This window comes from Ursus arctos, unplaced genomic scaffold, assembly GCF_023065955.2.
Source record: "Ursus arctos isolate Adak ecotype North America unplaced genomic scaffold, UrsArc2.0 scaffold_24, whole genome shotgun sequence".
NCBI classification, from domain to species: Eukaryota; Metazoa; Chordata; class Mammalia; order Carnivora; family Ursidae; genus Ursus; species Ursus arctos.
Genome location: NW_026622919.1, coordinates 21341346 through 21368976, shown reverse-complemented (window position 1 = coordinate 21368976; position 27631 = coordinate 21341346). Strand labels below are relative to the sequence as shown.

General features: G+C 37.7%; 1 protein-coding gene across 1 annotated transcript in view; it reads right to left on the bottom strand.

The window, feature by feature from the left end:
• IKZF3 (IKAROS family zinc finger 3) overlaps window positions 1-27631 on the bottom strand; it is an 83419-nt gene that overhangs the window by 20411 nt on the left and 35377 nt on the right. Inside the window, exons 4-6 of the mRNA XM_026512935.4 lie at window positions 9079-9339; window positions 7866-8033; window positions 5894-6010 (exon numbers count right to left, since the gene is read on the bottom strand). Coding sequence (XP_026368720.4) covers window positions 5894-6010; window positions 7866-8033; window positions 9079-9339 — 546 coding nt within the window. The remainder of the gene's footprint in view (window positions 1-5893; window positions 6011-7865; window positions 8034-9078; window positions 9340-27631) is intronic.

Below are 27631 nucleotides of genomic sequence, written 5' to 3'. Positions count from 1 at the left end.
TCAGCCTACTTCTCCCGTTCGGCTCTCCGCAGTCACTGTCTACATTTTACCAAGTCACTATCAATTACCACTAACAGCTTTCTGAGGACACATTCTCAATATCCTCTATATTAGGGAGGATGCTAGAGCGGGGATACATGACCTAAATAACGTAATGAGGGCATGTCACTAAATGGCAACCTTCCGAGATAACATCACCTTTTATCCCTGGTTACTCACCAAGCTCGTCTTGACAGTCATTTCTAGATAAATCTTACTCTGTAAAACAGTGGCCAAATGCCTGACATTTAAAAAGATAACATTCTGAAGTGTTTGGATGGACAGATAATTGGGGGCATGGGTGGAGACTTTCCCATCTCTACAACTCTGGTTAGAGCCAACAAAATCCTCTGAGGCGAATCGAGAGGGCTTCCCCCCACCCTTACCCCCTCTCCCTGGCTTGTTCACTCAAAATATCAACTCCAAGATCCCAACCGTCATTGGGTATGTAAACAGTCTCTAGAGATTAAGTTCATCTTTACCAAGTGAACCGTTTTCTAATTGGAAAGTTAGGCAAAGGCTCCAACTTCAACAGAATGTGCTGCACCCCTTTTTCCCCAAACTGCTGCCTTGTAGTTGTCGGATAGCTTCCTGCGTAATACCACTACACGGGCACACTTTAAACACAAGGAAATGCTCTGGAGTTAGAAGATCTCTTGGGATTACAAGTTTGGGCGGTACTCCGAAAATCAAACAAAGAGGACCACTGCCTTTTGGTCCTCTGTTTCAACTTGAAGATCCAACTGTCTATTTATATAGTCTAGACTTGTTATCTTGCCACATCATGTCTCGAAAATGTAAGTGGAGGGAAACCAGTTTGGCAAGATAGTAAGGGGACAAGATAATGGGTTTAAATGATGAAATAGGAAATCCGTTCCTGGGTGGTGTTTGGCAGTTTAATGTTGCAAGGGGTGGGTGTGGGGAATATGGGATAGTGGCAAAGACCAATTTACACACTTGGTTCATGAGTGAACCTAGAAGGAGGGCTGTAATTCTGAATCAATTCCCCTTCACATCACTTGCCTACCACATAGTGGGCGTACCAATTTTCATTAGCAAAATGATTTTAAAGACACATTGAAGATATAAATAATAAAACTAACATGAAGTCATAATTACAGAACAGGTTTCTACCCTTCATCTCCACACAAGTCTTAATTGTCTGGTTTTCAGTTAACTATTTCCATGATGCAATTTCTATCTCAAAGTGACTGCAACCATGTAATTGGTTGTGTTTGTTCAGATTCTTTCATTTGATCTTGAAGTGTTAAATGGAGCTCAACTAAGAGGCATTGCTTCCTGTCTCTTCTCTGGTGTGGTCAGTCGGTAGCTAATGGACAGTGGAACCAAGGGGTGTTATTGTGTAACGAGAATTGTCTAACAAAAGATTGCTATCAAAGACCGAGGCCCGTTCTAACAAAAAAGTTACAAAAAGTTGTTGCCTTTTTGAGCAAGTGGAATACATACTACCTGTAAGAAGGTATCATTTTTTAAGAAGAAAAATCAGTTGGGAAAATCAACTTTTTAAAACTTTTTAAACTTTTTCGTTAGTCTGCTACTTGGCAAAAAATGAAAATTTATTTGAAAATTCTCATGCTTGTATTGGTTCAGCTAAAACAATGAGCGTGAAGATAAAAGGTTGTGACTCCAAGGCTCATAAATAAATATAATTATTCAATTACTTTAAAAATCTTGTTATGGCTAGAACTCATTGTCATACCAAAAAAAGTCCCACTCCAAGTACTCATAATTTGTGTGAAATGAGGCTAAATGAATCTCTATGCCAGCTGTTAGTCCCTTTCTGGAATAAGGATCAAGCTAATGAGAAAATGAAATCCATGCTCTTCTCTATTCATTCTTCTTTTCATGTACACTCCATTAAGACAGCAGAATTGGAGTAGCTTGATGACACCATTTGTGACGTCTGGTATAGACACTTGGACTGAAGTAGAAATATCATATGTGCCTCTATTAGACCTTTGTAGTTTATTAACAGATGAAGTGCCCACTGCCTTGTTGGATTGTGAGTGGCTCCGAGTTGAGCCAAGGGTATGGGCTAAACTTTCACTCACTTTTATGAACAGACCTGCCACAGCTCTGGCACATAGAGAATCCAACAAATGCTATCTGAATAAAAGAACAATTATTAGAAAGGCCAGAAGTCCTGTTACCCAACATGGCATTCTTTTGTAGACTGGTGTCCCGTCCAAGGCCTTTTATTCTGTTTTGCTTTCATAAAGACCTGCTTACTCAAAGCTTGGGTCTTACGCTAGGCTGCACTTCAATTTACAATAAGCACTTGATGAACAAAGTGCCACATCCACAGTAGCAATGGAGTATCATCTCCTTAGAAGCTAGGGATGAAGGGATAAGATGTACCACTGGTGATACTATGTTGGTCAGGTTCAGAATGGAACATGATATCCAGATTGCGACTCCCAATTTTAAAAAGAAAACAGAAATAAAAACCATATAAGGAGCAGTGGCAATAATTAAAGGATTGGTTTGTGTGAATTCAACATTCTTTACATTTTGGGGGTGCCTGGCTGGCTTACTTGGAAGAGCCTGTGACTCTTGGTCTCGGGGTCATGGGTTGGAGCCCCACGTTGAGTGTGGAGATTACTAAAAAAAGTAATAAACTAAAAGAAAGAAACCCACATTCTTTACATTTTGGATTTCAGGAAAAAATCATGGGAAATATTGAAATACAAAAGAATAATATATTGACTGACATGCAGTTTTTATTATACTTGATTAAACTGTGACTTTATATATAACATGAAACCACCATTACAAAATATTTGTTTTAAACAAAAAAAATCAAAACTTGCTGACTTAGTTAACCCTTTATTTTTTTGCTGAGACTTAAAGTATGTTGCATGCATGCATCAAACCACCCTATGAAATGCAAATTAACTCAATCTCTCTACTTCAGCATTTCCTGAATCACCTTAAACCACTGAGGATAGCTAAAATATTTCTTTGATACTTTCCTAATTTGAAATTCCTAAAAAAAAAAGGTTATGGAGATGGGAAAGAAGGTAGTAACCTTACTTTAAAATCAATAATTTTGAACTTACTACTCATAGAGGGTAGTGTACTGATTTCCCCCTACTTCCAAGAGAATCAAGACACACATATATGCATATGTGTGTGTCTACTAGTATGTGTGCTACTATATTTCTTTCACCAACCAGGTAATATATAACCTTAAAACATAGCTAGTCAAGCTATATTTTCCCAAAGTGGAAAAAACCCGAATGTCTATTAACTGATGAACAGATTTGTTTTAAATGTAGTAAATCCATATAATAGAATATTATTTGGTCATAAAAAGGAATGAAATGCTGATACATGCTACAACATGGACAAACCCTGAAAACATTATGCTGAGTGAAAGAAGCCAAACATAAGAGGCCACATATTGTATGATTCTATTTATGTGAAATGTTCAGAATAGGCAAATCCATAGAGGCAGAGAGTAGATCAGTGGCTGCCAGGGGCTGAAGACAGGGGGAATGGGGAATGACTGCTAATGGGTACAAGGTTTCTTTCGAGGGTGATGAAAATGTTATGGATTTAGTGGCGATGGTTGTATAACTTTGTGAATATATTAAAAACGACTGAATTGTACACTTCAAAAGGTGAATTTTATAGTAAGTGAAATATATTGCAGTGAATTTTTGAAAATAAAACAAATATAGCTAATCATGAAAACAACAAAACTTCTAGTGATTTTTAAGCAAGTCACTGAATTTTTTATGAATTTCAATTTCCTCACCTCTAAAATGAGGTGGTAGGATTAGATGCTCTTTTAACCTTCTAGCTTTAAATATTAATAATTCTATTTGGAATATAATAGATTTTCATAACCTGGGAATGTCTCACAGTAAGAGCTCTGTCTGTTGCAAACATTTCTCTTTAGAAATAAGGAGGAAATCCAACTCCTTGATAAAACCAAAGATGCCATCAGGATAAAAAGCAGAAGCAGTGCAAACGAACAGAATTCAGTTGACCAGCTCCTAACACCATAAAATAGGCTTTATCTAAAACAAAAGTTTCCTCTCACTCAAAATAGGTACAGCTAAGCTAATGATTTCCACTCCATTTTTCCTGAGATTCACATTATTTCTTTTATATTTTTGTAACCTTTCTGCTTTAGAATGTTCAAACCATTCAACTGCACATACTGCTGGCAAACACCAAATCCCCTGAGGATTTAATACTCTGAATACGCAACTCGTTCAATTAACGAAATAAAAACGTCAGACAACCCAAGCTGTAGAACCAGAATGATGGTCAACTGGATGGGACAAAGGACAACTGCAAAGATGTGACACAAAGAAGTTTCATGCTATTTCAACTGAAGAATGAGAAGGAAATTAAAGCACAATTGATATATGAAAAAGCACCTACTGTTTCAACCAATTGCCCCTAGGTATATAATGCAAAACACTGAATGAAATATGAAATTCCTGAAGCCAAAGATAAGCATCACAATAAATCATATGAGTAGACAAGTATATGATTTGAGGGCTTTGGACAAAGAAAATCCTTGTAGTTTTTTTTTTTTTTAAAAGATATTTATTTATTTATTTATGAGAAAGCTAGAGAGAGGGAAAGCATGAGCAGGGGGAGGATCAGAGAGAAAGGGAGAAGAAGACTCCTCACTGAGCAGGGAGCTCGATGTGGGGCTCAATCCCAGGACCCCAAGATCATGACCTGAGCCAAACCAAAGGCAGATGCTTAACTGACTGAGCCACCCAGGAGCCCCGAAAATGCTTGTAGTTTTAACTGACTCTGCCTTAGCCACCCCTCAACCCGCTCTACTCTCAATTGCTCTTTCAGGGAATGGCAACTGCATTCTTCATCACATCCCACATCAATTTTTTTTTTTTTAAGATCCGTTGATAAACTGGGTCCAGACTTGCCTGCTTCATTTTTTTTTTAAGATTTTATTTATTTATTTGACAGAGAGAGAGACAGCCAGCGAGAGAGGGAACACAAGCAGGGGGAGTGGGAGAGGAAGAAGCAGGCTCCCAGCACAGGAGCCTAATGTGGGGCTCTATCTCCAGACTCCGGGATCATGCCCTGAGCCGAAGGCAGACGCTTAACGACTGAGCCACCCAGGCGCCCCAACATCCCACATCAATCTGTTAAGAAATCCTGTTGGCTCTACCTTTAAAATGTATAAAGAATTAGAACATTTCTCACCACCTTTACCACTACCCAAGACACAATTTTCTCCCACTTGAATTATTGCAATGGCTTTGTAACTAGACTCTCCAAGTCCCAATCTTACTGCAAATAAAATCTCTTTTCAATAGCAAGTAGAGTGATTCTTCTAAAATGAGAAGTTCAATCATGTCACCTCTCAGTTTAAAGCCCTTTGAAGATCTTCAATTTCACTCAGAGTAAAAGCCAGCCTTTATAAGGGCCAACAAGGCTTGATAAAATCTGGTTTCTCATTTCCTTTCTGGCCTCATGTTCCCTTACCCCCTCTGCTCCAGCCACAAAGGACTGTTTATACTTCTTCAAACCCAAGCCCCAGGGCCTTTGCACTTGCTATTTCCTAGTTCTCTGCAGGGCTTTCTCCTCATCCCTTTAATCTGTTAAAACGTCACCTCCCTGACTCACCTTCTGCCCCCAGGACCTGCTTCATTTTGCTTAATAGTACTTACTACCTTCTAATATACTGTATATGTTACTTATTTACTTTGCTTATGGTCTGTCTTTCCCCATTAAAATATAAACTGTGAGGGCAGATTTTTTTAAATTTTATTTACAACTGTATCCCACCACCTAGAAGAGCAGATGCTCACTATGTGTGTGTAGGAGTGTTGCATGAACTTACCAGTCTCACCCAGGTCCGTGCTCTGAAGAAATGTACGGCAGCGCTCCTTGTGCTCCTCGAGGGAACTTCTCTGCTTATAACTCCTTCCACAAAACTCACATTTATAGGGTTTCTCAACTATAAGGAGAGCACAAGGGGGCACACAGTGACCCTCAGCGGTTGCAGAACAAATGGTGTCTTAGGGCTCTGTGCAAACTGTCCTTTAGGAATGAGGCTGCTGAGAGGCCATGGTATTTGGATACTTTTACATCTATATTCCTTTTAAATTTAGTAATCTGAAATAAGGTGATAGTCTTCGATTGATTGTTATGTTAGATTTTTCTTCAAAAGGATAGTGTCCTTTCACATATGAAAGGATTTGGATTTGGATTTAATGACTATCATTGGGCATGGTGATTCAATGTTGTTTCTTTAGGAAAAAATATAGGGCCGTTTCTTTTCCTCAAGGAGGTTAGTGTGGTTTAAAAATGAAATAGATAGAGATCCCTTATGTTGTGACTTTCATCTGGTTGTAAGTAAAGAATGCTGGGAGTTAGACACTCAGCCAGACACTGATGGACTTTTCAGAGCACTAACATATTTGGATAAATTTAGCTTATTTTTGCCAAGTGGCTATAGTGAAGTCTGGGCTAAACCAATAAAAACTGAGCTAATTATAAGTAATAACTTCAACTCTGTGTGCAGGGCTGGCCTTTCTGATTTGTTGACAAATGTAACCTATGAATATGTCAGACAGAATTTTAGGAACTGAGATTTTTGTTTTCTAATCCTGTTGCTCTGTTTAAAACAAAGTTTTGGGACTTAAAGTACTAAAAGTTCCTTCTGAGATCCCAAATTAAAATAAATGCAAGTTTTCTAGGGCTAAAAATATTAAGTTTCTGCAGAAATTGGGGTCCTCTAGAATCTATCTAAAAAGTGACCACTGTGTTTGGATATTACTTGAAAAAAGCAACAGAAGAGAACTATTCTAATTTTTTCGACCAAACTCATCCTTAATTCATTACTTTGAACAATAAACTGTAAAAGAAACCCTTCTCTTACCACTTATGATCTCTCATGGTGGGTTTTGCTGGTGCTGACTTGTTTAATCCTTAGTCTCTGAATTGTGACCAGTTGTGGGTTTGGGGCTGGGTTTTAGTCAAAGCAGTACGTGGATTGACATAAAAACAAACCTTTTTTTTCTTCAATTAAAAGTTTGTCAGATAACATCAAGAACATGAGGTCCCAAATTTGAAAATAAACTCAGTTTTATTTTTCTAGGAGGGAAATTCTAAATGTTGAAAAAGTTCTATTATCTTGCTTGGTTAAAATAAAGAGTGAAAACATCAAGATAGAATGTTGTTTTTTTTTTTATGAATTCTTTTGCTGCTCATCTTCTAGAGATTAAAAATAAATAGGCTGATCAAGAAGAAAGTCAGGTTTAAGAAATTTAGCCCATGTACACCTAAAACCAATACAATGTTATATTGTCAATTATATCTTAATTAAAAATATTTTAGCCTAGAATGGGCAAAAGGAACCTTCTGATAATAATTTATACTCCATTTACACTTTTACATAACTTACAGACTGTACATCATTTGCTTGTCCAGACTTCTGAATGAAAAATGTGTCCATGTGTTTTTTAGGAAAATAATCTCTTAATAAAGCTTACCATAAGAAAATACTGATAACTATAATTTTTTCACAAAAATTTAAAAGGCATTTTTATAGAGCAGACTTTTCCTGTCTGACTTTCTTGTTCTCTAGGGGAGCAAGGATGGTAAGGAGATGATCACCCCCATTGAGCCAGACGGAGAGCAATTAATGCCTTAATGGAAGTGTAATTAGCCCTAGAGGTCTCTGCTGTTGTAACCCTTCAGAACAGGAATGACGGATTAAAACCTCCATACTTAACTCTTTCTAGTTTCCTCAATGGGTACCAAGGAACACAACATTTACTAGATATGGAATGCTCATTGCTCTCACTTACCAGAATGTGTCCTAAGGTGACCTGTGAGTGCGTCTCTTCTCTGGCATGCATAGTTGCAGAGGTGACACTTAAAAGGTTTTTCCCCTGTGTGCAGTTTAATGTGGCGGAGGAGGTTACCTTTCTGAGTAAAAGATGCCCCACACTGATTACACTGGAATGGGCGTTCACCTTTAAAAAGGACAAAAAGGAGACTTCTGATCACCCAGCAAGTGGCAAAGCATATGCACAGATTAGACACCTATGGCAAAAGCTCATCTTTTAGACAGTATCTGTTCATATCATATTGGGATCAGTTGGGAGCTATATTTCAAGGCAAGTGTATAACTTACTTCTAGAATCTTCCCTGTAGAAGAGAAAAAGCATTCATCTAGCAAGGCCATTTTATTTATTGTCTTGGATAAAAGGAAGGAAGGAAGGAAGGAAGGAAGGAAGGAAGGAAGGAAGGAAGGAAAGAGAAAGAAAGAAAGAAAGAAAGAAAGAAAGAAAGAAAGAAAGAAAGAAAGAAACAACAACCCCCCCACCCCGCCCCAAATAAAACCAAGAGTAGCTCTGGGAGTGCTTTCCAGATTAAGTTTGTAACATTACTTAACATTCTTCTTGAATATAATCTCAATCTGAGAAAAAAGAATCACAGACTCAAATCTTTTAAGGTATGGAGGGCCAGAAATGCTTCTTTTTTAAAGTTTTCGTATCAGATGTCACATAGAATCCATTGGGCTCAGTGGGACTGTTGTGTTTGTATGCATTTCTATAGACTGGCTGTTCATTGTCTGAAGATAATTTTTAAACTGGTAATAAAAACTATATCCTTTCATCTATCAAATTTGAACCGAATAAAATAAGGAGGTCTGCTTTTTAAAAAGTTATGCAAAAATGTATGAACGATGCTTAAGAAGCATATCACACAATTCAACTCCTACTTATTAACTGAAGAAAAATATTTGGCTGACCTAGAACACTGTGCTTTTTATTTTTATTCATGGCATTTGCAATGTTTGCCAAACGCATAGAAAAGCAGGAATAAAAATCACTGGTAAATGAAAATGCAGAGAAGGAGAGATGCATCAGAATTATAGCAAAAAAAAAAAAAAAAAAAGAATTACAGCAAAAATCAATGAAAGTAATCAAAAGTCATCCCAAATTCCACCATTTCATTTCTCACATGGCTGCATTAGGACAGTTTTCAGAAGAATGGATAAAGGAAACTATTTACCAGTATGGCTCCGCTTATGAACCATTAAGACATTGAAGCTAATGCAGGATAATCCACACACATCGCAGTTCATCTTGCCACTGGTTGGCCTGCTACTGTCGTACGAGACAACATGTCTTTCCAACTTAATGTTTTCGTATTCATTATATTCTCTTGAATAGCTGTATGGAATTTCAGGCTCTTCTGCATTTCCCATGGGCTCTGGCTTTAAAATATTCTCATCCCTTTCACTGTATTCATCTTTCACTTTCATTGAATCATCTGCAGGGAAGAAAATGCAAGAAATGAACAATGATTGTATTTGGAGTTATCAAAGCGGCTCAAAGAGACCCACAACTGACAATTAAATACCAAATGAAGCTAACATAATATTGTACATCTACAAAACAAGAAAACACCATTAAGATGAGCACTCATTTGAATTCAGAACCACAGTTAGTGGAACATACACACACACACACACACACACACACACAAATAGATAACAGTGTTTTAGACCATCCAGAAAATGAGAGAGAACGGATTTAGCCGTGGCTGCTCAAAGCGACCATGAAAAAAAACATTTTGAGCAACTCTTCTCCAGTGCTGGGGGAGAAGAAAGGTTCTCAGATTTAGTACCTTTTCTGGTGGCTGCAGTTAAAAGTCAAGGTGGCGGAGCTCTTCGGTTTCAAGAAGAAAATACTGTTTAAATCCTTCAAATGCATTCAATTTAAGCCACTAAGAGTGAGAGTTGAATAGTTAATATGGTTTTTCTGATTTTAAGCCATGCTTTGCCTCTTCCCCTTCCATGTATATGCACTGCTAAAATGAGTCTTATCTCTCTGTTTCTCTTGGAACTGATAATGAGACAACATTGTATATAGAGGAAGCTGGCTATACTAGTGAAATACTGTTGAGAAAGATAAAAGGAGAAGTAATTCTTTAACATAATCTTCTAAGGAGTCACTTTCATTGACACAGGTAAATGGAGCTCAACCTAAGCAAGGGGAAGCACACCTATACCCTTGTTACGGACGGTGAAACTGAAGATCATAGAACTGTAGGGCTGGACAGGAGAGGAGGGACTGGCCCAAGTGAGCTGGCTGACCAGGTACTATCTTAAAAAGAGTTGCAACACTCTTAAGCTGAAGAACTTAAGAAGAAGGCAAATTTATGTAGTGACACTAATAACACCTAAATATTTGCCTGATAAAATAATAATAAATATTTGCAAGGGATTTTTCATATATAAAATAGGCTGCATAAATGCTTATTTTTCCCAACATTTGTTCTTAGAAATTGAAAGTTAAGCTTCCTCATGAGGAATCATAAATCAGTGGAATTTTAGGGCTGGACGGGATCATCTAATCCAACCCTTTGGTTTTTCAGATAAGAAAATCTGGCCCCGGAGATCTTTTCAGTGATTTGTCCAAGGTCACACAGCCAGTTAATAGCAGATGTGTGATTAGAATGCTGAACTTGGATCCGACCCCACACACTAGATGTAGAAAGTCTAGGTGGCTTCTTACGAACATATTCCACTCTCCCATCAATGATGCAGACAATAAAAACCAAAACACTCTGAAGAAAAGCTATTTTAAAAAACTGCATCCCTTCCAAAAAACACCAGTAAGTGCAGCTCCTGTTGCCACATAGGAGGAAGTACAACTGCAGCTGTGCCTGGCTTGCTACCTTCAACTCAAGTTTCAATTTTCACTTCTATCAAGGTTACCTTTTATCTATATTAACTGTGTTTGCTTAATAGAGCAAGACAGGGCCTAACCACCAACCGAGGAGCCATTGCTGCAACACTGTTCCTCTGCTTCTCACCACGGTTCATGGTTCATAGCATTTCACTCTTTGATTAAAAGAGATGTAGGGCTGTAGGATCAGTCCAACATGTTTCAAATTAGCCCATTTAATGCATCTGGGCCACATATGAATCCATACCCATTTCCTACATTGAAAGAGGTTCATTCCCTTCTTTCTCTGGATAGGTCTCACCTGCTTTCAGATGGAATTTGTTTGCTTAAGAGGTTTTGTTTAAAAAAAATTTTTTTAAGAGAAGGATGCACCTGAGTCTTGTACCCTCCTCCCTTCCTCCATCACTCCAGCTGTGGGTGATATCCCACCAAAGCTTGAGTGCTCTTCAGTTTGCATGTAGGCGTTTAAAAGAACCTCAACGGAAAACTTCAGCTACTGAAAACCAAAAACAGCAGATAGGGGCCAGCAGAAAAAGATCCTTTTCATTTTGGTTATAAAATCCTAATATGAACAGACTTGCGCCATTCCATGGACGATGACAATTTAAAACTAGGAAGATAAATGTGTTAGGTCTTTCTGAAAACACAGGGCAAAAGAGAGTTGCTCCTTCCCTCAGGACGTTGGTTTTAATGGGCTTGACCTCAAACTCAAATACTACACCAACCTGGCTCAAGAGAAAGTCTTGGCTTTTGTCCCTTAGGATTTAGTTGTAGAACAAGAAAGATGGTATTTGAGACACAGAGCCCTAAGGGAAAGCATAAGAGACACTTATGGGATAGGATATTAGGAAAGTCCCTTGGACTCAATGGACCAAGAGTTCTTTAGACAGTTGATGGGTTTGTCTTTGGAACCTTACTACCTTTAGATGAAAGAACTGAATGGCCTCTCTGCATGGTGACTGGAGATCAACAATTCACCATGCTTTACCATGTAAAGTTACACAGAACTGAATATTAGAATACATTAGTACCTGAGATATGAATGGGATTTCTGAAAGATTCCTGGGTTTAGCACCCAGACTCCAAATACAGTCTACCAAAAAGACCAGCAAAGACACTCATCTTCTTCTCTTGGGAGGAAGATTTATTGGAGCAGAAGAAAGAAGAGCATTTTACTACTTGGTATCCCTTGAAAATATTAAAAGTATGTCTAAAATAAAACTTTTCATCTTTGAACCCAAGCTTGTTTCTAATTTATCACTTCAGTATATTTCCAAATGGCATCTTGCTTCTTCCAGTTCCAAGTCTTAAAAATGGAATCCTTTTTCTTTTGATCTCCACATCAAATCAGTCTTCAAGACCTATAGATTCTATGTTCTCAGGCTCTCTGGATGCCAATTCCTCTTTTCTATTTCCTATTGCAATTGGGTTTAGCCTCTCATGCTATCATACCTAAACTCATTCTCTCTCAACAATCCTTTCTAGACAGATGGACTACAAAAAGTAAGCTATGCTTTCTGCCTCTATATCCTCAAAACTGATGTAAAATTGCCTCTAATTGGGCTTCCATTTCCATAATTTCCTGAATCTGCTCCCCTGAAGATCATCAATCATCTTCTGATTCCTAAATCCAATGGCCTTTTATGTGTTATTCTCCCCAACTTCTCCGTAGCCCTTGATATACTGACCACCATTCCTTCTTCTTCTATACTCCTATTTGTTCAGTGAGACTGTAACTTCTTTCCTTACCTCTCTAATTGCTTCTTTCTATCTCCTTTTTCCTCCATCTTCCTCCTAAACACTACCCGTAATGCTTTTTCCTTCCCTTGACATGCCATCCCCTGTGGCAATTTTATCTACTCTTTAGGCTTCAACTAGCATTTTAAATGATTAATTCCCAAATATGTGTATGTCTCCCTCTCTCTCTCTCTTTCCAGGTGTAATCTCTCTCCCCTTCCTTAGTCCTCTATTCCCAAAGGGCTCCTAGGTATCTTCCCAGTTGCTCAGCTAGACTCCTTACAAGCATCTTCCTTCCTCTTGTTTTTGCCCCACACTTAATCACCCATTGGTTCTATTTTTGTGTTTTCTCTCCAGTCTGTTTCTCCTCCCCACTACTTTGCATTCCCAGTATCATGAATCTCAGGCCCTGATTATCCTCCACATTGTTCTTCCTGCCTCCTTTCACTCTCCTTCTCAGTTCATCCTGTACACTACCACCACACTATTCTTCCTCAACTATAGCTCTGTCATATCACGACCCTGTCAAAATTCTTCAATACTCTCTATTGCTAACAAAATAAAGTCCAAACTCAGAAAGAAAGAATTTAAAAGGCCTTTCAGTATCTGGCCCCAACCTGTCTTTGTAATGTTGATTTTGAATACTCATATATCTTTAACCAAACTAAACAACTTCTAAGTATTCTTGCTTTTATTATTTCTACTGCCTACAAGGTTTTCCCCAGTGTTGCCACAGGTGGGTCCGAAACGTATAGATTCTTAAAAGCCAAAGCTAATATGTCATCTCCTCCCCCCCCCACACACACATTGATCCCTCCAGCTGCAAAATAATCTGTTCCTTCTTTCTCTGAGTTACTTATAAATTCATCTCATCTCCCATATGGTCATGTAAGCTATCTGAGGTCAGAATCTACACAGGTTTGTTTTAACTCAGTATCCCCTGTGACACTGCTTGACCTGTATCTGTAGAGACCAGAGGCTTTGTGGTTTTAAAATAGAAATGTTGGGGGTCTCATTATAGACCTACTAATTTGGGTATGGAGACTGGAAATATGCATTAAAATTATGCTCTGTAGGTAAATCTTACGCACAATGGAATTTGAGAACTGCCACTCCAGGCAGGGTGGGTTGGGGAGAGAAAAAAGAACTGCCACTCTCCAGTTTGACACAGTGCTCTGTATAAAATACATAGACAGTAAATACTTAGTACATAAATATACCACTGCCTTAGCCTCCTAACTGGCCCACAGTGTATGCGACCTCTATTTTATACCATATTTTATTTCCAGATTAATCATTCTGTAGCACTAAAACGCTTTTTCAGAAACTTCCAATGATTTCATTTTGCTTTTAAACAAAGTCCAAACTCCTTAGCGAGATCTTCAAGGGCCTGTCCAGAACCTGGCCTGAGCCTACCCAATCATCTCATTCCTCCTGAATCAATCTTTTCTCCAGACTAGAATCTTGCTACTCAAAATGGGGTCTTTGGATCATCAGTTCCAGCATCCCCTGGGAGCTTGTTAGAAACACGGACTCTCAAATCTCACCCCAGACCTACTTGATCAGAATTTGCATTTTAACAAGATCCTCAAGGATTCCTATGCACATTAAAGTTTGAAACGTTAGAGCAGCAATCTAATAGCAGTTTTCCAAGCTGCTTCTCCAGTCTTTCCAAAACCCAAAATGCCCTTTCCTCACATCAACATGCTATTCAAACTTCCAGATGCTATTTAAATGCCATTTCTTCCATGCAGTCTTCCTTGATATTCTAAAGTAGAAAAAAATTCTCATTTCTGTGCTTTCTCATATACCTACCTCACTCAACTTTATATTTAGCATGATATCATTAACCTCTACAGATTCACCTTAATGTAGCTGACGTGTTCATAAAATGTTACATGTAAAACAGATAATACTGTTCCACTGATTTACATAATACATTCGGAAAAGTTTCTCTTCATTTCTCTTTGATTTTCAGTTGTCAGTGACTGGAACATTTGAACTGTTAGTAAAGGCCAAAAATCTTACAGATCTGGCAAGAAATATTGAATATAGTGAAGAACTGCCCCATAACACCCTAAAGTTTTTGTGATGTGAATGAAACTTTTGTAATGTGAATAATCTCCCATTTTAGTTTTGTAAATTCCTATTATATATGTCACGTTTTCTTAGACACACAACTTAAATTGCCACTTAAAATAGTATCAAGAATCTTCACAGGCACTAGCAATATTTTATTTCTTAAGCCAGGTGGTGGGTCCATGGATGCTTGTTTTGTTGTTATTCTTTAAACTATACATGTAATTATATTTGCCTTTTTGTATATATGATATATGTCATACTAAAAATTGTTAAAGGCTTCCTGAGTAAATTTTTTATAAGTGAACTTGTGGAGAAAAGAACATACCAAACCACAAATTGCTGATAAAGGTAATTGCTAAACATTCCCAGAGGGGGGAAAAAGATGTCTAAATTGAATCTAACCCATAGAAAATTAGATTAAACTGAACTTCTTCCTAAAGGAGCTACTCTAGGGTACAATTGCTCCCATATTTGTCTATATTCTGGAGGCCTCTAAGGAAGATGACATACACTAACACACACACACCCCCCAGAGAGAATTTTGTAGGCTGAAGAGAACAAAGGCTTGGCTCACTGGGGCTGATGCACATGGTTTCATTTCCTGGGGTGATGGTTATCACATGAAAGGCTTGCACTCCAGAGTAGACATTTTTGGTTTCACCTGAGACATTGCAAAAACAATGGGTCTTGGAAAGGATCCAACATCTAAATCCTTCAGGGGCAATAACAGTCTCAGCCAACTGTGCCTCAGTTTGTTTTTACAGGCACATAAAATGCTCAGTTGGAGAGAAGAACCTATCAAAGATGGCAAATGGAACAGGCAACTTGGGTGTCTTGTATAGCATGTTAGGAATTTCCCAGTGCAAAAAGGGGGCTCTGAATTTCCACTCTGAATTATGAGCTCTCAAAATCCCACTCAAAGTAGGACAAAGTTTGGAGTAATAGCCTTAAGTTTGCCAGAGATACTGTGAGAAGGGGCAAAACAAGATAGAGGCTGTTAGACAGGGAAGACACAAAAGGGTGATGTTGTTTAAGTGTTTTACAAGGATTAGGGGTCATAACCATGAAATCCTCAGCACATGCAAAAGTCAACTGGATAACAAAGAAGCTTAATCATCTTAATGTGGCATTTTAATGATGCCACTGATTTGCTATGCCAATTCAGAGATAATGAGGCCCTAATGCTACAGATGTTCAGCCAGGCTAAAAGAAAGGGGGGAGGGAGGGTGGGTGGGCTTTTCTAGCATGCCATTTTCTAACTATCCAATTAAACAAATTGTGAAAGCATCTAAATAGTTTACCAGGTTTTGACAGCTGTTAATAGGATTTAGAAGCTTGAAGCACTAAAGAGCAAAATGGGAGATATATGTATGGTAGGTATTTAGTCTACAGAATTTGTTGCTATCATGCAATACTGCAGAAACAGATCAACTAAAACAGTCTTCCTTATATAATTAATATCTCTACTCCTTTTCCACAATGGCCTCTTTGTGTTAGGAATAAGAACACTGAAAGCATGGGTCATTTTCATTTTCTAATTTACATTTTTATTTGTAAAGTGAGGAAGGAGGAAAACCAATGATATTTTGCCAACTAAAGAATACAAAGTTCTAGTATTTGCTAACCAGTAAAATTATGAAGCCTCAATGAAAGCAAAACTTCTGGGCATCGATTTATAGGATCCATTGTGTTGTCATGTTTCTCTTCTTTTAAAATCTAAAATGATGGACATCTATTAATTTTTAAAACACCTACTTAAAAATTAGGGAAAAAACTGGAAAGGGTGAATCAGACCACTAAGAGATGAAATATTAATATCTCATTAGCAGTGAAATAAGAGATAAGCAGTTTGGATAATATTCGGTTTGGTTAAAGTTTTCATTAAAACATATTCTCATCAGACTTCCAAATTTGCCTTTAAAAAATCTAAACTGGTAATTACTAAATCATGTCACTTCAAATTCAAGAACATTAGCATGAAAACATGAAGAAAGTTTCAGTTGCAAAGGAACCACCCTCCATTTTACTAATGACGTTAATCTTTGTCTTATTATCTGACTATCAAATAGCTCATTCATTGCCATAATAATAAAAATAAGTTTGTTTAATAATTTCAGTGTAATGCTTTGCTTCCCCATTAGAACAAGAGGAGATTTATTACTTTTAATGACAGGAATATACTACACATCAGCAATAGGTGATGTTTCGGCTGCTCAGTTGGGCTAACTTTGCTCTTCAGATATCATGGGGCCAGGTGAATTCTTCATCTACAGTGTGAGGATTGAAGAACATGATGTGTGGAAGTTCCTTCTAAACTATAAAGCAGTATACAAATATAGTGACTTTTTCATTTCTGTCCATTGTAACTGTGAACTTTTCCTATTGATCATGTAACCTATATATTATTTTACATTGTATTTCTGAGAAATAAAGGCTATCCATTAAAAAATAACAAATGAAAATCTAAAGAGGATGCAGTTTTAGATGTTCCCCAAACTTACTAGAGATAGTATTTACATGGTAGACATTTCATTTATAAATCCAGAAGAAAAATCTTACTTTTCTTTTATAATTCCTTTGTATAGAATGTTTACTATTTTTTGACAGAGTTCAATCAAAAAATTTAAATCACATTAAAATATGGACTATGAGAAACAAACTGAGGGCTTCAGAGGGGAGGGAGGTGGGGGAATGGGATAGACTGGTGATGGGTAGTAAGGAGGGCACGTATTGCATGGTGCACTGGGTGTTACACACAACTAATGAATCATCGAACTTTACATCAGAAACCAGGGAGGTACTGTATGATGACTAACATAATATAATAAAAAACATTAAAAAAAACCAATGTAATTAAAATAATCTCCACACCTTGAAAAAAAAATAAAATATACTACTTAGAAAAATTTAAAAATTATCATCCAAATACAGTTAAATTGGCTAAAAACATTCTGATAGTCACAACACCGAACTCAGGATCACAAGTAAGGGAAGGAATGGAAATGCCTTCCATATCCACAACTTAAGTTCCTGGTATGCATAGTATGTGTTGTGTTATATGACAGTTAACATGTTTATTTCCCATATAGATTAGGAGAATCTTCAAGGCATGGGCCAGGTTTTGATAATATTTGTGTCCCCAGAACCTTTCAGAGGGTCAACTTACTATAGATATTGAATGAATAAATGAATGAATGAATGAACTCTTTGGGCAGCCTGAACCAATTTAAGATGAAGGCCAGGCAAGGAAGAAGGAACAAGTCACTTTATTGTACCACTCCCTAACTTGTCTACAACATTCTGAGGCTGATACACAGTATGCAGAATTTCTCCTCATGATACATCAGAAGAAGACCCAAGCCCCATAGTGATAACCAGTCCTCTAGCTTACTTCTTTGCCCACGGTGGTCAGCCTTTTATCTCCCCTATTCCCCCACTTTGGAACAGGATGCCATCCTTTGGAATAGGATGACTAGTCCCTGCTTCTTGAACCTCTTCCCCGATTTCTATTCCTGCCTGATTCTATTCCTACCTTATTTATTTCCTTTGTCTACTCCTCTTCCTCTGTCTCCTAGGTGTCAATGGTTTCCTCAGGTCTGTTTCTTCAACCTTTTGTTTTCTCACTTTACATATTCTCCTGATCCAGCCTTCTGTGGCTGATGACTCCCACTTCTGTATTTCCAGCCTAATCCTCCCTGCTCAGCCCAATAGATACTTCCAATCACTTCTTAGATTTCTTATACTTGTTTCATACTCAACAAGTTACACCTTAGCTCGTTATTTCTCTCCCTTTGACTTCCCTTCCAAATCTGCTCTTTCTGTAATTGTTCCAATTTTCCCCTCTACCTAGTGGCTGCTTCATATCAATGTCTGTATATTATTCCACTTGCACCCTTAACATGTAGCACTGGGCTAGGAGCACAGCTTAGCAACTGCTTACCAAATGAACAGGAGGAAGGATGGAAGGAAGGAAGGAAGGAAGGAAGGAAGGAAGGAAGGAAGGAAGGAAGGAAGGAGTGAATGATTATCCTGTTCTTTGCTTCAAATACAAAACTAAGGTTGGAGATGTTTTTTAAAAATCGCACAGATTGTAATTTTGCCTAAGGCTATCATATTAGGCCACAGCAACAACAAACTGTATTTCTAACTTAAGGTATACTAACAAGACCCAAAGAGCATAAAGGAATCTTGAAAGAGAGGAAAATTAATATAAGGAATAATAATTAGAAGATTCTCACTCTTTTTAACATTAAACCAATTAAAACAGAATATATACAAAAATAATATAAAATTTACTATCTGCTACATAATATTTGGAGTTTTCTTCCTCTCTGCTTCCTCCATTCTCTTCTCTCTGCTAAGAAACACGGAAGAACTCAGCACTGAGTTGTCTTAGGTGAATGTATAACACTAAAAGCCCATAGGGGAATAAGCTATCTTGTCACTGGAACATGCTTATCCCTGGGGGTAAAGTATAACAACTGCTTAACAGCTGCCCAGTGACACACTTCAAGGCTGCAAGCAAAGATGCATCCTTGCTCCACTAGAAATAGTGGAGGGAATATTGTCTGCCAAAATATAACTAGGATGGAATCTAGCCAATAAACTAGAATACAAGTTTTTTTTTCTCTTTCGAAAGGCAACTTTTAATGATCATGAATACAGAGTTTCTACTAACAGTATTCAAATAGCACCAGAATGGGTACTGATAATTATAAGGAAAAGACAGTGTGGTATTTCACTCTTATTTTGCCCACTGAAAATGGATTTGAATGTCTTTTTTTTTTTTTTTAAAGTTCTGATGAAAGAGCACAAGCTACGGAGTAAGATGACATCTAGGTTCAAGTTGTACTCTACCTGTATGATCTCAGCAAGTCACTTGATTTCTGTGAATTTTCTCACTTGTGCAATGATGATATTATCTATACCTAACAGGGTTGTTACTGTAATTACATTAGGCAAAATAATGTATAGAAAGGCCTAGCATAGTAGCTGACACATATTATCTTTGTGACCTTGAATTAAGCAAAGATTTCTTAGATATGATACCAAAAGCATGATTCATAAATGAAAACATCTTATAATTCAATAGTAAGTCAAATAATCCAATTAAAAACGTGAAAAATATTTGAATTGACATTTCACCATAGAAATTATACAAATGAACAATCGGCAAATGAAATGATGTTCAACATCATTAGTAATTAGAGAAATGCAAATTAAAACCACAATGAAATGCCACTTCACACCCACTGGAAGGGCTATCATCAAAAAGACAGACAACAATGAGTGCTGGTAAGGATGTAGAGAAAATGGAACTGTAATCTGCTGCTGATGGGGGTGTAAAATGGTATAGCCATTTGGAAAAAAAAATTTGGCCATGTAATGGATAGCCTTCTGAAACAGTTCCCAAAAATCCCTGACTTCTAGTATTCCTATCCTTGCACAATCTCTGTTCCTTGAATGTGGGTTGGACCTGGGTGATTTGCTTCTAATTAAAAGAACATGGCAGGGCACCTGGGTGGCTCAGTCAGTTAAGCATCTGTCTTCAGCTCAGGTCATGATCCCAGAGTCCTGGGATTGAGCCCAGCATTGTGCTCCCTGCTCAGTGGGGAGTCTGTTTCTCCCTCTCCCTCTGTTTGCCACTCCCCTTGCTTGTGTGCACGCGCTCTCTCTCTCTCTCTCTCTGTGTGTCAAATAAATAAATAACTAAATAACTAAATAAAATCTTCGGAAAAAAAAAGAACATGGCAAAAGTGATGGGAAATCACTCCTGTTGTTAGATTATAACTATGACTTTCATCTCGTTCTCACTCTTTCCCTGGTGCTTCTTAGGTGCTTCTCTGATGAAATAAGCTAGGGAGCCCACATGGCAAAGAACTGAAGGCTGTCCTGGCCAACCTACAGTGAGGAAATGAGGCCTAGTGCAATAACCTTCAAGGAACTGAATCCTGACAATGACACGAGTGAGTTTGGAATTTGATCCTTCCCTAGTTAAACCTTCAATGAGACCATAGTCTGGGTCACTACCTTGATTGTGGCTTCATAAGAAGCAGAGGACCCAAATAAGTTGTGCCTGTATTCCTGAGATAATAAATTTGTATTGCTTTAAGCTGCTAAGTTTTGTTACAATCAATAACTAATACAGATTTTTCTTATAAAATTAAACACAGATTTACCATATAACCCAGCAGTTTGACTCCTAGGTATCTACCCAAAAGAAATGAAAACTTATGTCCACGCAAAGACTTGTACATAAATGTTCATAGCAGGATCATAAAAGCCAAAAAAATGGAAACAGTCAGAAGGTCTATCAATTGGTGAATTAATAAACAAATTTTATCAATACAGTAGAATACTGTTCAGAACTAAAGAGAAACAAAGTACTGAAACATGCAACAACATGGACAAAGTTAAAAAAAAAGTATATTATGCTAAGTGAAAGAAGCCAGAAGCAAAAGACTACATATTATTCCTTTTATATAAGATGTCTAGAAATGGTAACTCTACAGAGACAGCAGTCAGATTAGTGGTTGCCTGGGGCTGGGAATGAGAGTAGAGATTCACTGCAGACAGGTACCAGGGATTTTTTTAGGATGATAGAAATATTCCAAAACATGCTATTGCACAATTCTGTAAATTTACAAAAAGCATTGACTTGAACACTTAAGGAGGTATGTGAATTAAAGCTGTTTAGGAAAAAAACTTTATAAGGATTTAAAAAAACCAACCCAACAACTGGTATTTAGCTACACTGATACTGAATCTGTCTTAAGAGGGTAGAGTTTAGCTACTCATTTACCAACTATTACCAGAAGCACTGTGACAAGTGTAGCTTTTGACCTATGATTAATCCGATATGACAAATCCTCAGTAGACTATCTTTAACTCCTCTTGTTCCTGTGTAACTAATGTCATGTCCTTTTCACAGAAATTAATAAGTGTTGTGCTAAAAAGCACAAGGTGTATCTGTTACCTGGCTGTAGGGAAGAATACTAAATCAACTGTAAGAGTTGGCCTCATAGGACATTTCTCATACTTAATTATTTTATTATCAACTTCAGGCTAATATTATTTTATTATCAACTTCAGAGAACACCTAAGTAACTACTGATTTTGCTATTTTCCTAAGTTATGCTAAAATCCATAAAGATCTAGATTTTCTAATTATAATATTTCTTTGTCATATTTTGTGCTTTTATGTCTTTTTACGTTCTCATGTCTCATTTTCTATTCTGTTAATAATTTAGCGTGCCTTACTAGGCTATAATTATTCATTAATCAGTGAGCACTATTCCTGACCTACAAGTCAGCGGTAGTATAAAATCACATGGGGAAGCTCTCTGAGGGTTTACTCAATGATATGAGAGTTTAGTTCTCCCATGAGAAAAGAAGAAAATAAAGAAATATATTTTTTATATAGTCTCAGAGACAGAACTAGTACAACCTGAAGGACTAGACCCAGAAAATTAAGATGATTGTAAGGAACAGTCCATAACAAAATGCCAGAAATAGTCCTGGGCTCCAAGCAATGAAGAGAGGTAATAAAGGTACAGTAAATTGTGTCCAAATTTTGGTGAATGAGAAGTATGGCCATAAGCTTAGACTGACTTAAGAGAAGCTAATAAAGAGCCTTTCCTGTTTTCTCTAGGGCTGCTGTGAACTTCCTTGAGGGTAACAAAGGGTAACAAAGGCATGACTGGGATTTCTGCTTCTGTAGACGCAGGTGCAAGAAAGCCTGGTTCTAACAAATCTTGTCAATGTTTTTAATGCCACCAGACTGACTAATATAGTGAAATATATATACCACAATCCCATTTTTACTTATTCAGTTGACATAATTAACAAATCTATTAAGGGTAAGGTCACAAATTATTTTTAATTATTAAACCATCGGTCTCCATATGTTACTGTTTAGACAGCATCACCCCCTGCAGAATAGAGTTTTCAAGACTGTCATTTCTACAACCTCAAATCTAGATCCAATTGCAGTCAGTTAAAAAGCAGATTTCAACCAGACAGCTGAATGAGAAAACATCTGGACCTAACCAGTCAGAATGAAAAAGGTCACATGTTAAATCCAGATAATCTTGTTTATTGGTGTTTGAAGGTTATACACCAAGGGCTGGATTACCAGGGTCCTCCTTTAGGCTTGGCTCTGACATCACTCATCTGCTGTGTATGTGACACTTTAAAATCCAAAGCTTTCAAACTACTGTGCTGTCAGTCACCTCCAAATGTAATCTTCCTAATTCTAAGCTTGAATACTACATCAACCTATTACTAGACTGCTGAGTATTAGGTGCTAAATTAGATGCCACATAATAGAATTGTCAGGGGTAAATGATGTCTATCTATTCTTTTAAAAACTGTTTTCAAAATTTCCATACAGCATTTTTCTATGGACAAAGCATCTGTAACTTTCTTTATCAAAGTTAAGAAAAAGAAAGACCTCTGAATCAGCCAGAAATAAAATTAAAAGATTGCCCTATGATAGGTTTCACGTCGGTGAAGAAAGGGGGATTATGCCTATTTCATGATTTTTTATAATTAGTATATGTTATTTTATATACATACAGAGCTGACCTAAAATGGTTTATGTTGGAAGCCATTCTATAGACCATTACATATGGAATTATTATAAAAACAGCAAAGTCAAGAGGCTGTAAGACCTTATACACTTTGGTCAGAACTTTTTAATCTTTTGAGTTATAGACTTCTATGAGAACTATACTCTTGGCCCAGATAAAATGCACACATTCTCATTAACACAAAATTTCACATAGTTTTGAGAGGTTTCCCAAACCTTAATATTTCGGGTTGAGAATCTTTGTATTAGGCCTTTAAACAGGCTGAGGCTTAAATTGAAGGCTTCTCTGTACTACACTATCTATAGTTTATATGATAGCGGTTGGCCTTCAAGTTATTTGCTCAAGTACCCTAAAAAGAATTTTGAAAAATTATGTTTCTCCCCTATACACAGTGGACATTAAGTGAATTTTAAGTTGACACCTACAATTTTTCATCATAATTTAAACATTTTCTGAACAAATACACATTTTGTTTATTGTAAATAATGATTTAAACTATGAGTGCACCCTTCCAAATGTACCCAATGGAATATAAATATTAGTGATTTGATTTACTCCATCATAAATTTCAAAATACATAAATAAGGTTTTTAAAAAAAATCAGAAATTTTCTCCCTGAACTTCTATTTCCATTTCACTTTCCCATAGAACTTCATTCTTAGGTACTGTTCTTTAAAGATTTATTTCTTTATGAGAGAGAGAGAGAGCACGTGCGCATGCACACACGTGTGTGTGCAACTGGGGGCAGGGAGAGGGAGAGAATCTCAAGCAGATCCCCACAGAACACTGAGCCCTACACGGGGCTCCATCTCACAACCCTGAGACCATGACCTGAGCCGAAATCAAGAGTTGGATGCTTAACTGATTGGCCACCCAGGCACCCCTTATGTACTGTTCTTTTTTTTTTTCTTAAGATTTTATTTATTTGTCAGAGAGAGAGAGCAGGCAAGTGAGCAAAAGCAGGGGGAGCAGCAGGCAGAGGGAGAGGGAGTAGCAGACTCTCCACTGAGCAAGGAGCCCTATGAGGGACTCGATCCCAGGACTCTGGGAAAATGACCTGAGCCGAAGGCAGATGCTTAACCAACTGAGCCACCCAGGCGTCCTTCTACTGTTAATTCATGCTTGAATCTTTATTGCTCATCCTATCATACGTCTCTACAGCAACTCTCTCTCTCTCTCTCTCTCTCTCTCTATATATATATATATAGTTACCATGTTACCATGAAGTGCTAGGGGTAAAAAATTTCTTCTGGACTGAGTTATTATAATTATTAGCATATAATTGATTAAAACCATATAGGTATGTTACAAATCTTGATCAATAATTATTAAATATGAAAAGTAAAATTTGTTGGGAATTTATCTTTTAATGAGATGGATGGAGGGGGAGGCATTTACAAAAGTTTGATTAAAGAAATTATCTAATTTACCCTTTACGTAGCATCCTGCAAGTATTTACACCTTAAGGCAAAGAGTAAGATTTGGGGTGGGCGAGTGATGTGTCTTTCTTTTATAAAGTGGAGAAGGACCACTGTGAAAGAGGAGATGGGGAAGAAGAACCTTAACTACAGCAGTCTTACAGGGCACATGAGATTTAGAAAAGAGAACATACTGAAGTTGAAACCTTGGGAATTGATTGTTTTAAATTATCCACACCCATGTAATCCTTGCAAAGTCTTCCCATATTCCAGTTTGATGGCTATAAGGGACCAATTGCCAAAATGTATTCACCTGTTCTTCCTTACTTTACTTAAATGACTGACAGTTATTTAGTGAGCACTTCGAACAATGCAGGGGATGAATGGATAAATGGATGGCTGGATGGAAAGGCAGAGAGAAAAATAGATAAATACTGAGTATTGACTATATACTCCAAATTCTGGCATAAAAGAAGAGTGACACTGAAAAAGATTCTGCCCTTGCCATGTTATCAACTCTTTGGGAGACAGTAGAGTAAGACCCTGCCACAATGCAGTATGTATAAAATTGGATATAAGAGGATTGGTGATGGCCTCCAGCTGTCCACTCCTCCCTTCACTTACGGGAGCAAGTTAAAATTCTTTTTTTTTTTTTTTTAAAGATTTTATTTATTTATTCGATAGAGATAGAGACAGCCAGCGAGAGAGGGAACACAAGCAGGGGGAGTGGGAGAGGAAGAAGCAGGCTCACAGCGGAAGAGCCTGATGTGGGGCTCGATCCCATAATGCCGGGATCACGCCCTGAGCCGAAGGCAGACGCTCAACCGCTGCACCACCCAGGCGCCCCGCAAGTTAAAATTCTTATGTTATGAGATTCAGAAGGAAGTAACTGACTTATGATTACTTGGGACATTTTAAGTTTAATGTATGGTCAGTTGTGTCTAGTCTAAACTTCACTGTTGTTGCTTTGTGCTTTTTGTAACAGTATCTACCAAAAACTCTTTATTATTTCGTTAACTTTACAATAATGTGATCCTCATATTTTAAAGATAAAATTTGTGGATCCTATCTATTATGTTGTGGAAAGGTCTCATGTACTTTTCTCATCTCCAACACTGTTTTCCTTCATGCAAATTACAAAAGAAAAAAGAAAAAGAAAAAGGGCCCCTCTGACAAATTATGAAAAATGATGACCTAGTGAGCCAGAACAGGATTTCATTCAGTCCTCAGTCCAGCGGTGTGCTGGTAAGTGCTTAAAAACCAACTCAGAATGGGGGAGGGGCTCATTTGTAGCATTTGCTGATGTCAGTGGTATAAATACCACGGCCCAATTCAAGTTACCAATGTGAAGTCAGCCGGCTGACAAAATTCCTGAAAGTTTAATAAGCGATTATGAGCTGACTCTGGCACACCACTGGGATTCCTCACTTATTCCTCAGCAGGATGCCTTCATGTGGTTACCAAACTGCACCAAGGTACACAATGGCCCAGGTCGCCATGCCTGGTGCCAAACTTAGTTTGAGCAGCTGAACTTGCTTGGCAAGATCAGATGCTATGAGAATTAGCAGGCACACATGGGTGTTTCATACGCACAGCTAACCAACTGTACTGGAATTTATGTTTTATTTCACACTCATCTTGTTTCTATTCTAAGGAGGTGCAAACACTATTGCTCCACAGTTAAAAAAACACAAAAGAAAGGGGGAAAGAGTCTTCGAGGACCCACTAAGGACAGTGAGCAGATCCATTTTTCTGTCGACCATTAGAACTGTCCATTCCTCTTTTGCTGATGCCAAATATTTTCCTATTAAGCTCCTTTTAGTTCACTGTGCTACACAGCTTGGTCAAAAAAGAAAAAAAAATCCAGAGGTGTTTTTTGTTAAAAAGATTCAAGGAGAGGTGTTCTGTCACCAACAGAACGTACCCGTTTGACACAGTAGAAACGGTAAAGCCTCTGCCCATTGTGAGCACTTACAGAAATCCCCTGTGAGTGAACTTCTGCAGCAAAGCACTGCTGATTTTGTAAGATAACCCCTGCATCCCATGAGCGACAGGTCTTGATCTGGGCTTGAGAGATGTAATATTTTGATAAAAAACGGCACTTCCTTTTGAAGCATATATTTGCGTGTGCTGAGCAGTACCACTGGAACCTCAGTGAGCGCCTAGGCGAGGCTGACTTGGTCTCTCCCAGCTCGCTCCAGCCATAGACCCCTCCTTCACACATCTAAATGTAGCAGTAATTAGCATCCATAAACCACAAATGTGGCTTGGGTTTTTTCCCCCCCTTTCAGAAGCATCAAAGTAGTTTGTATTTCTCATGAGCGCAAAAATGTTGTACACCTCTAAAGAGACTGAGACTCTGACATGGAAAGCTACTGAAGACAGGAGCTGTATCTCCTGAGGTGGGAAGAATTTTTTTTTCAGCAGACTTTCTAATTAAATTTTTCATCTTTGATCTAAGGTATAGATCAAAGATATAGAAAAAAATTAAGACCTATCAAAAAATGATCAAATTCAACTTTTCTCATGGAATCAGGTACAATCCTAACTCTTATAGAAGTAATTAAATAGTGACTAATCAATCACCACTGTACAAATAATTAAAAAGCAATCCATTTCCTCTATCTTATTTCAGGTATATTTGATAGTTGTAAGGATGAGAGAAAGAAAGAATATAGTCCATTGAAGTGTCTTCCCAAAATTCATGTTTGCCAGGAACTTCAGGAACTACTGACTTTAGTAGATGTTATTAGTTAAGATGAGATCACACTGGATTAGTGTGGGCCCTTAATCCAATGACTGCTGTCTGTAGAAGAAAAGGAGAAGGCCTTGTGAAGGAGGCAGAGCTTGGAGTCACACTGCCACAAGCCAAGAACACCAAGGGTTACTGGGAGCCAGCAGAAGCGAGACAGAAGCAAGGTAGGATCCTCCTGGAGACTTTAGAGGGAGAATGTTCATGTTGACACCCTGATTTGAGACGTCTGACCTCTAGCCCTGGTGTCCAGAGGCTTTTATTTTATTGTGTTCCTCGGGGAACATGGGG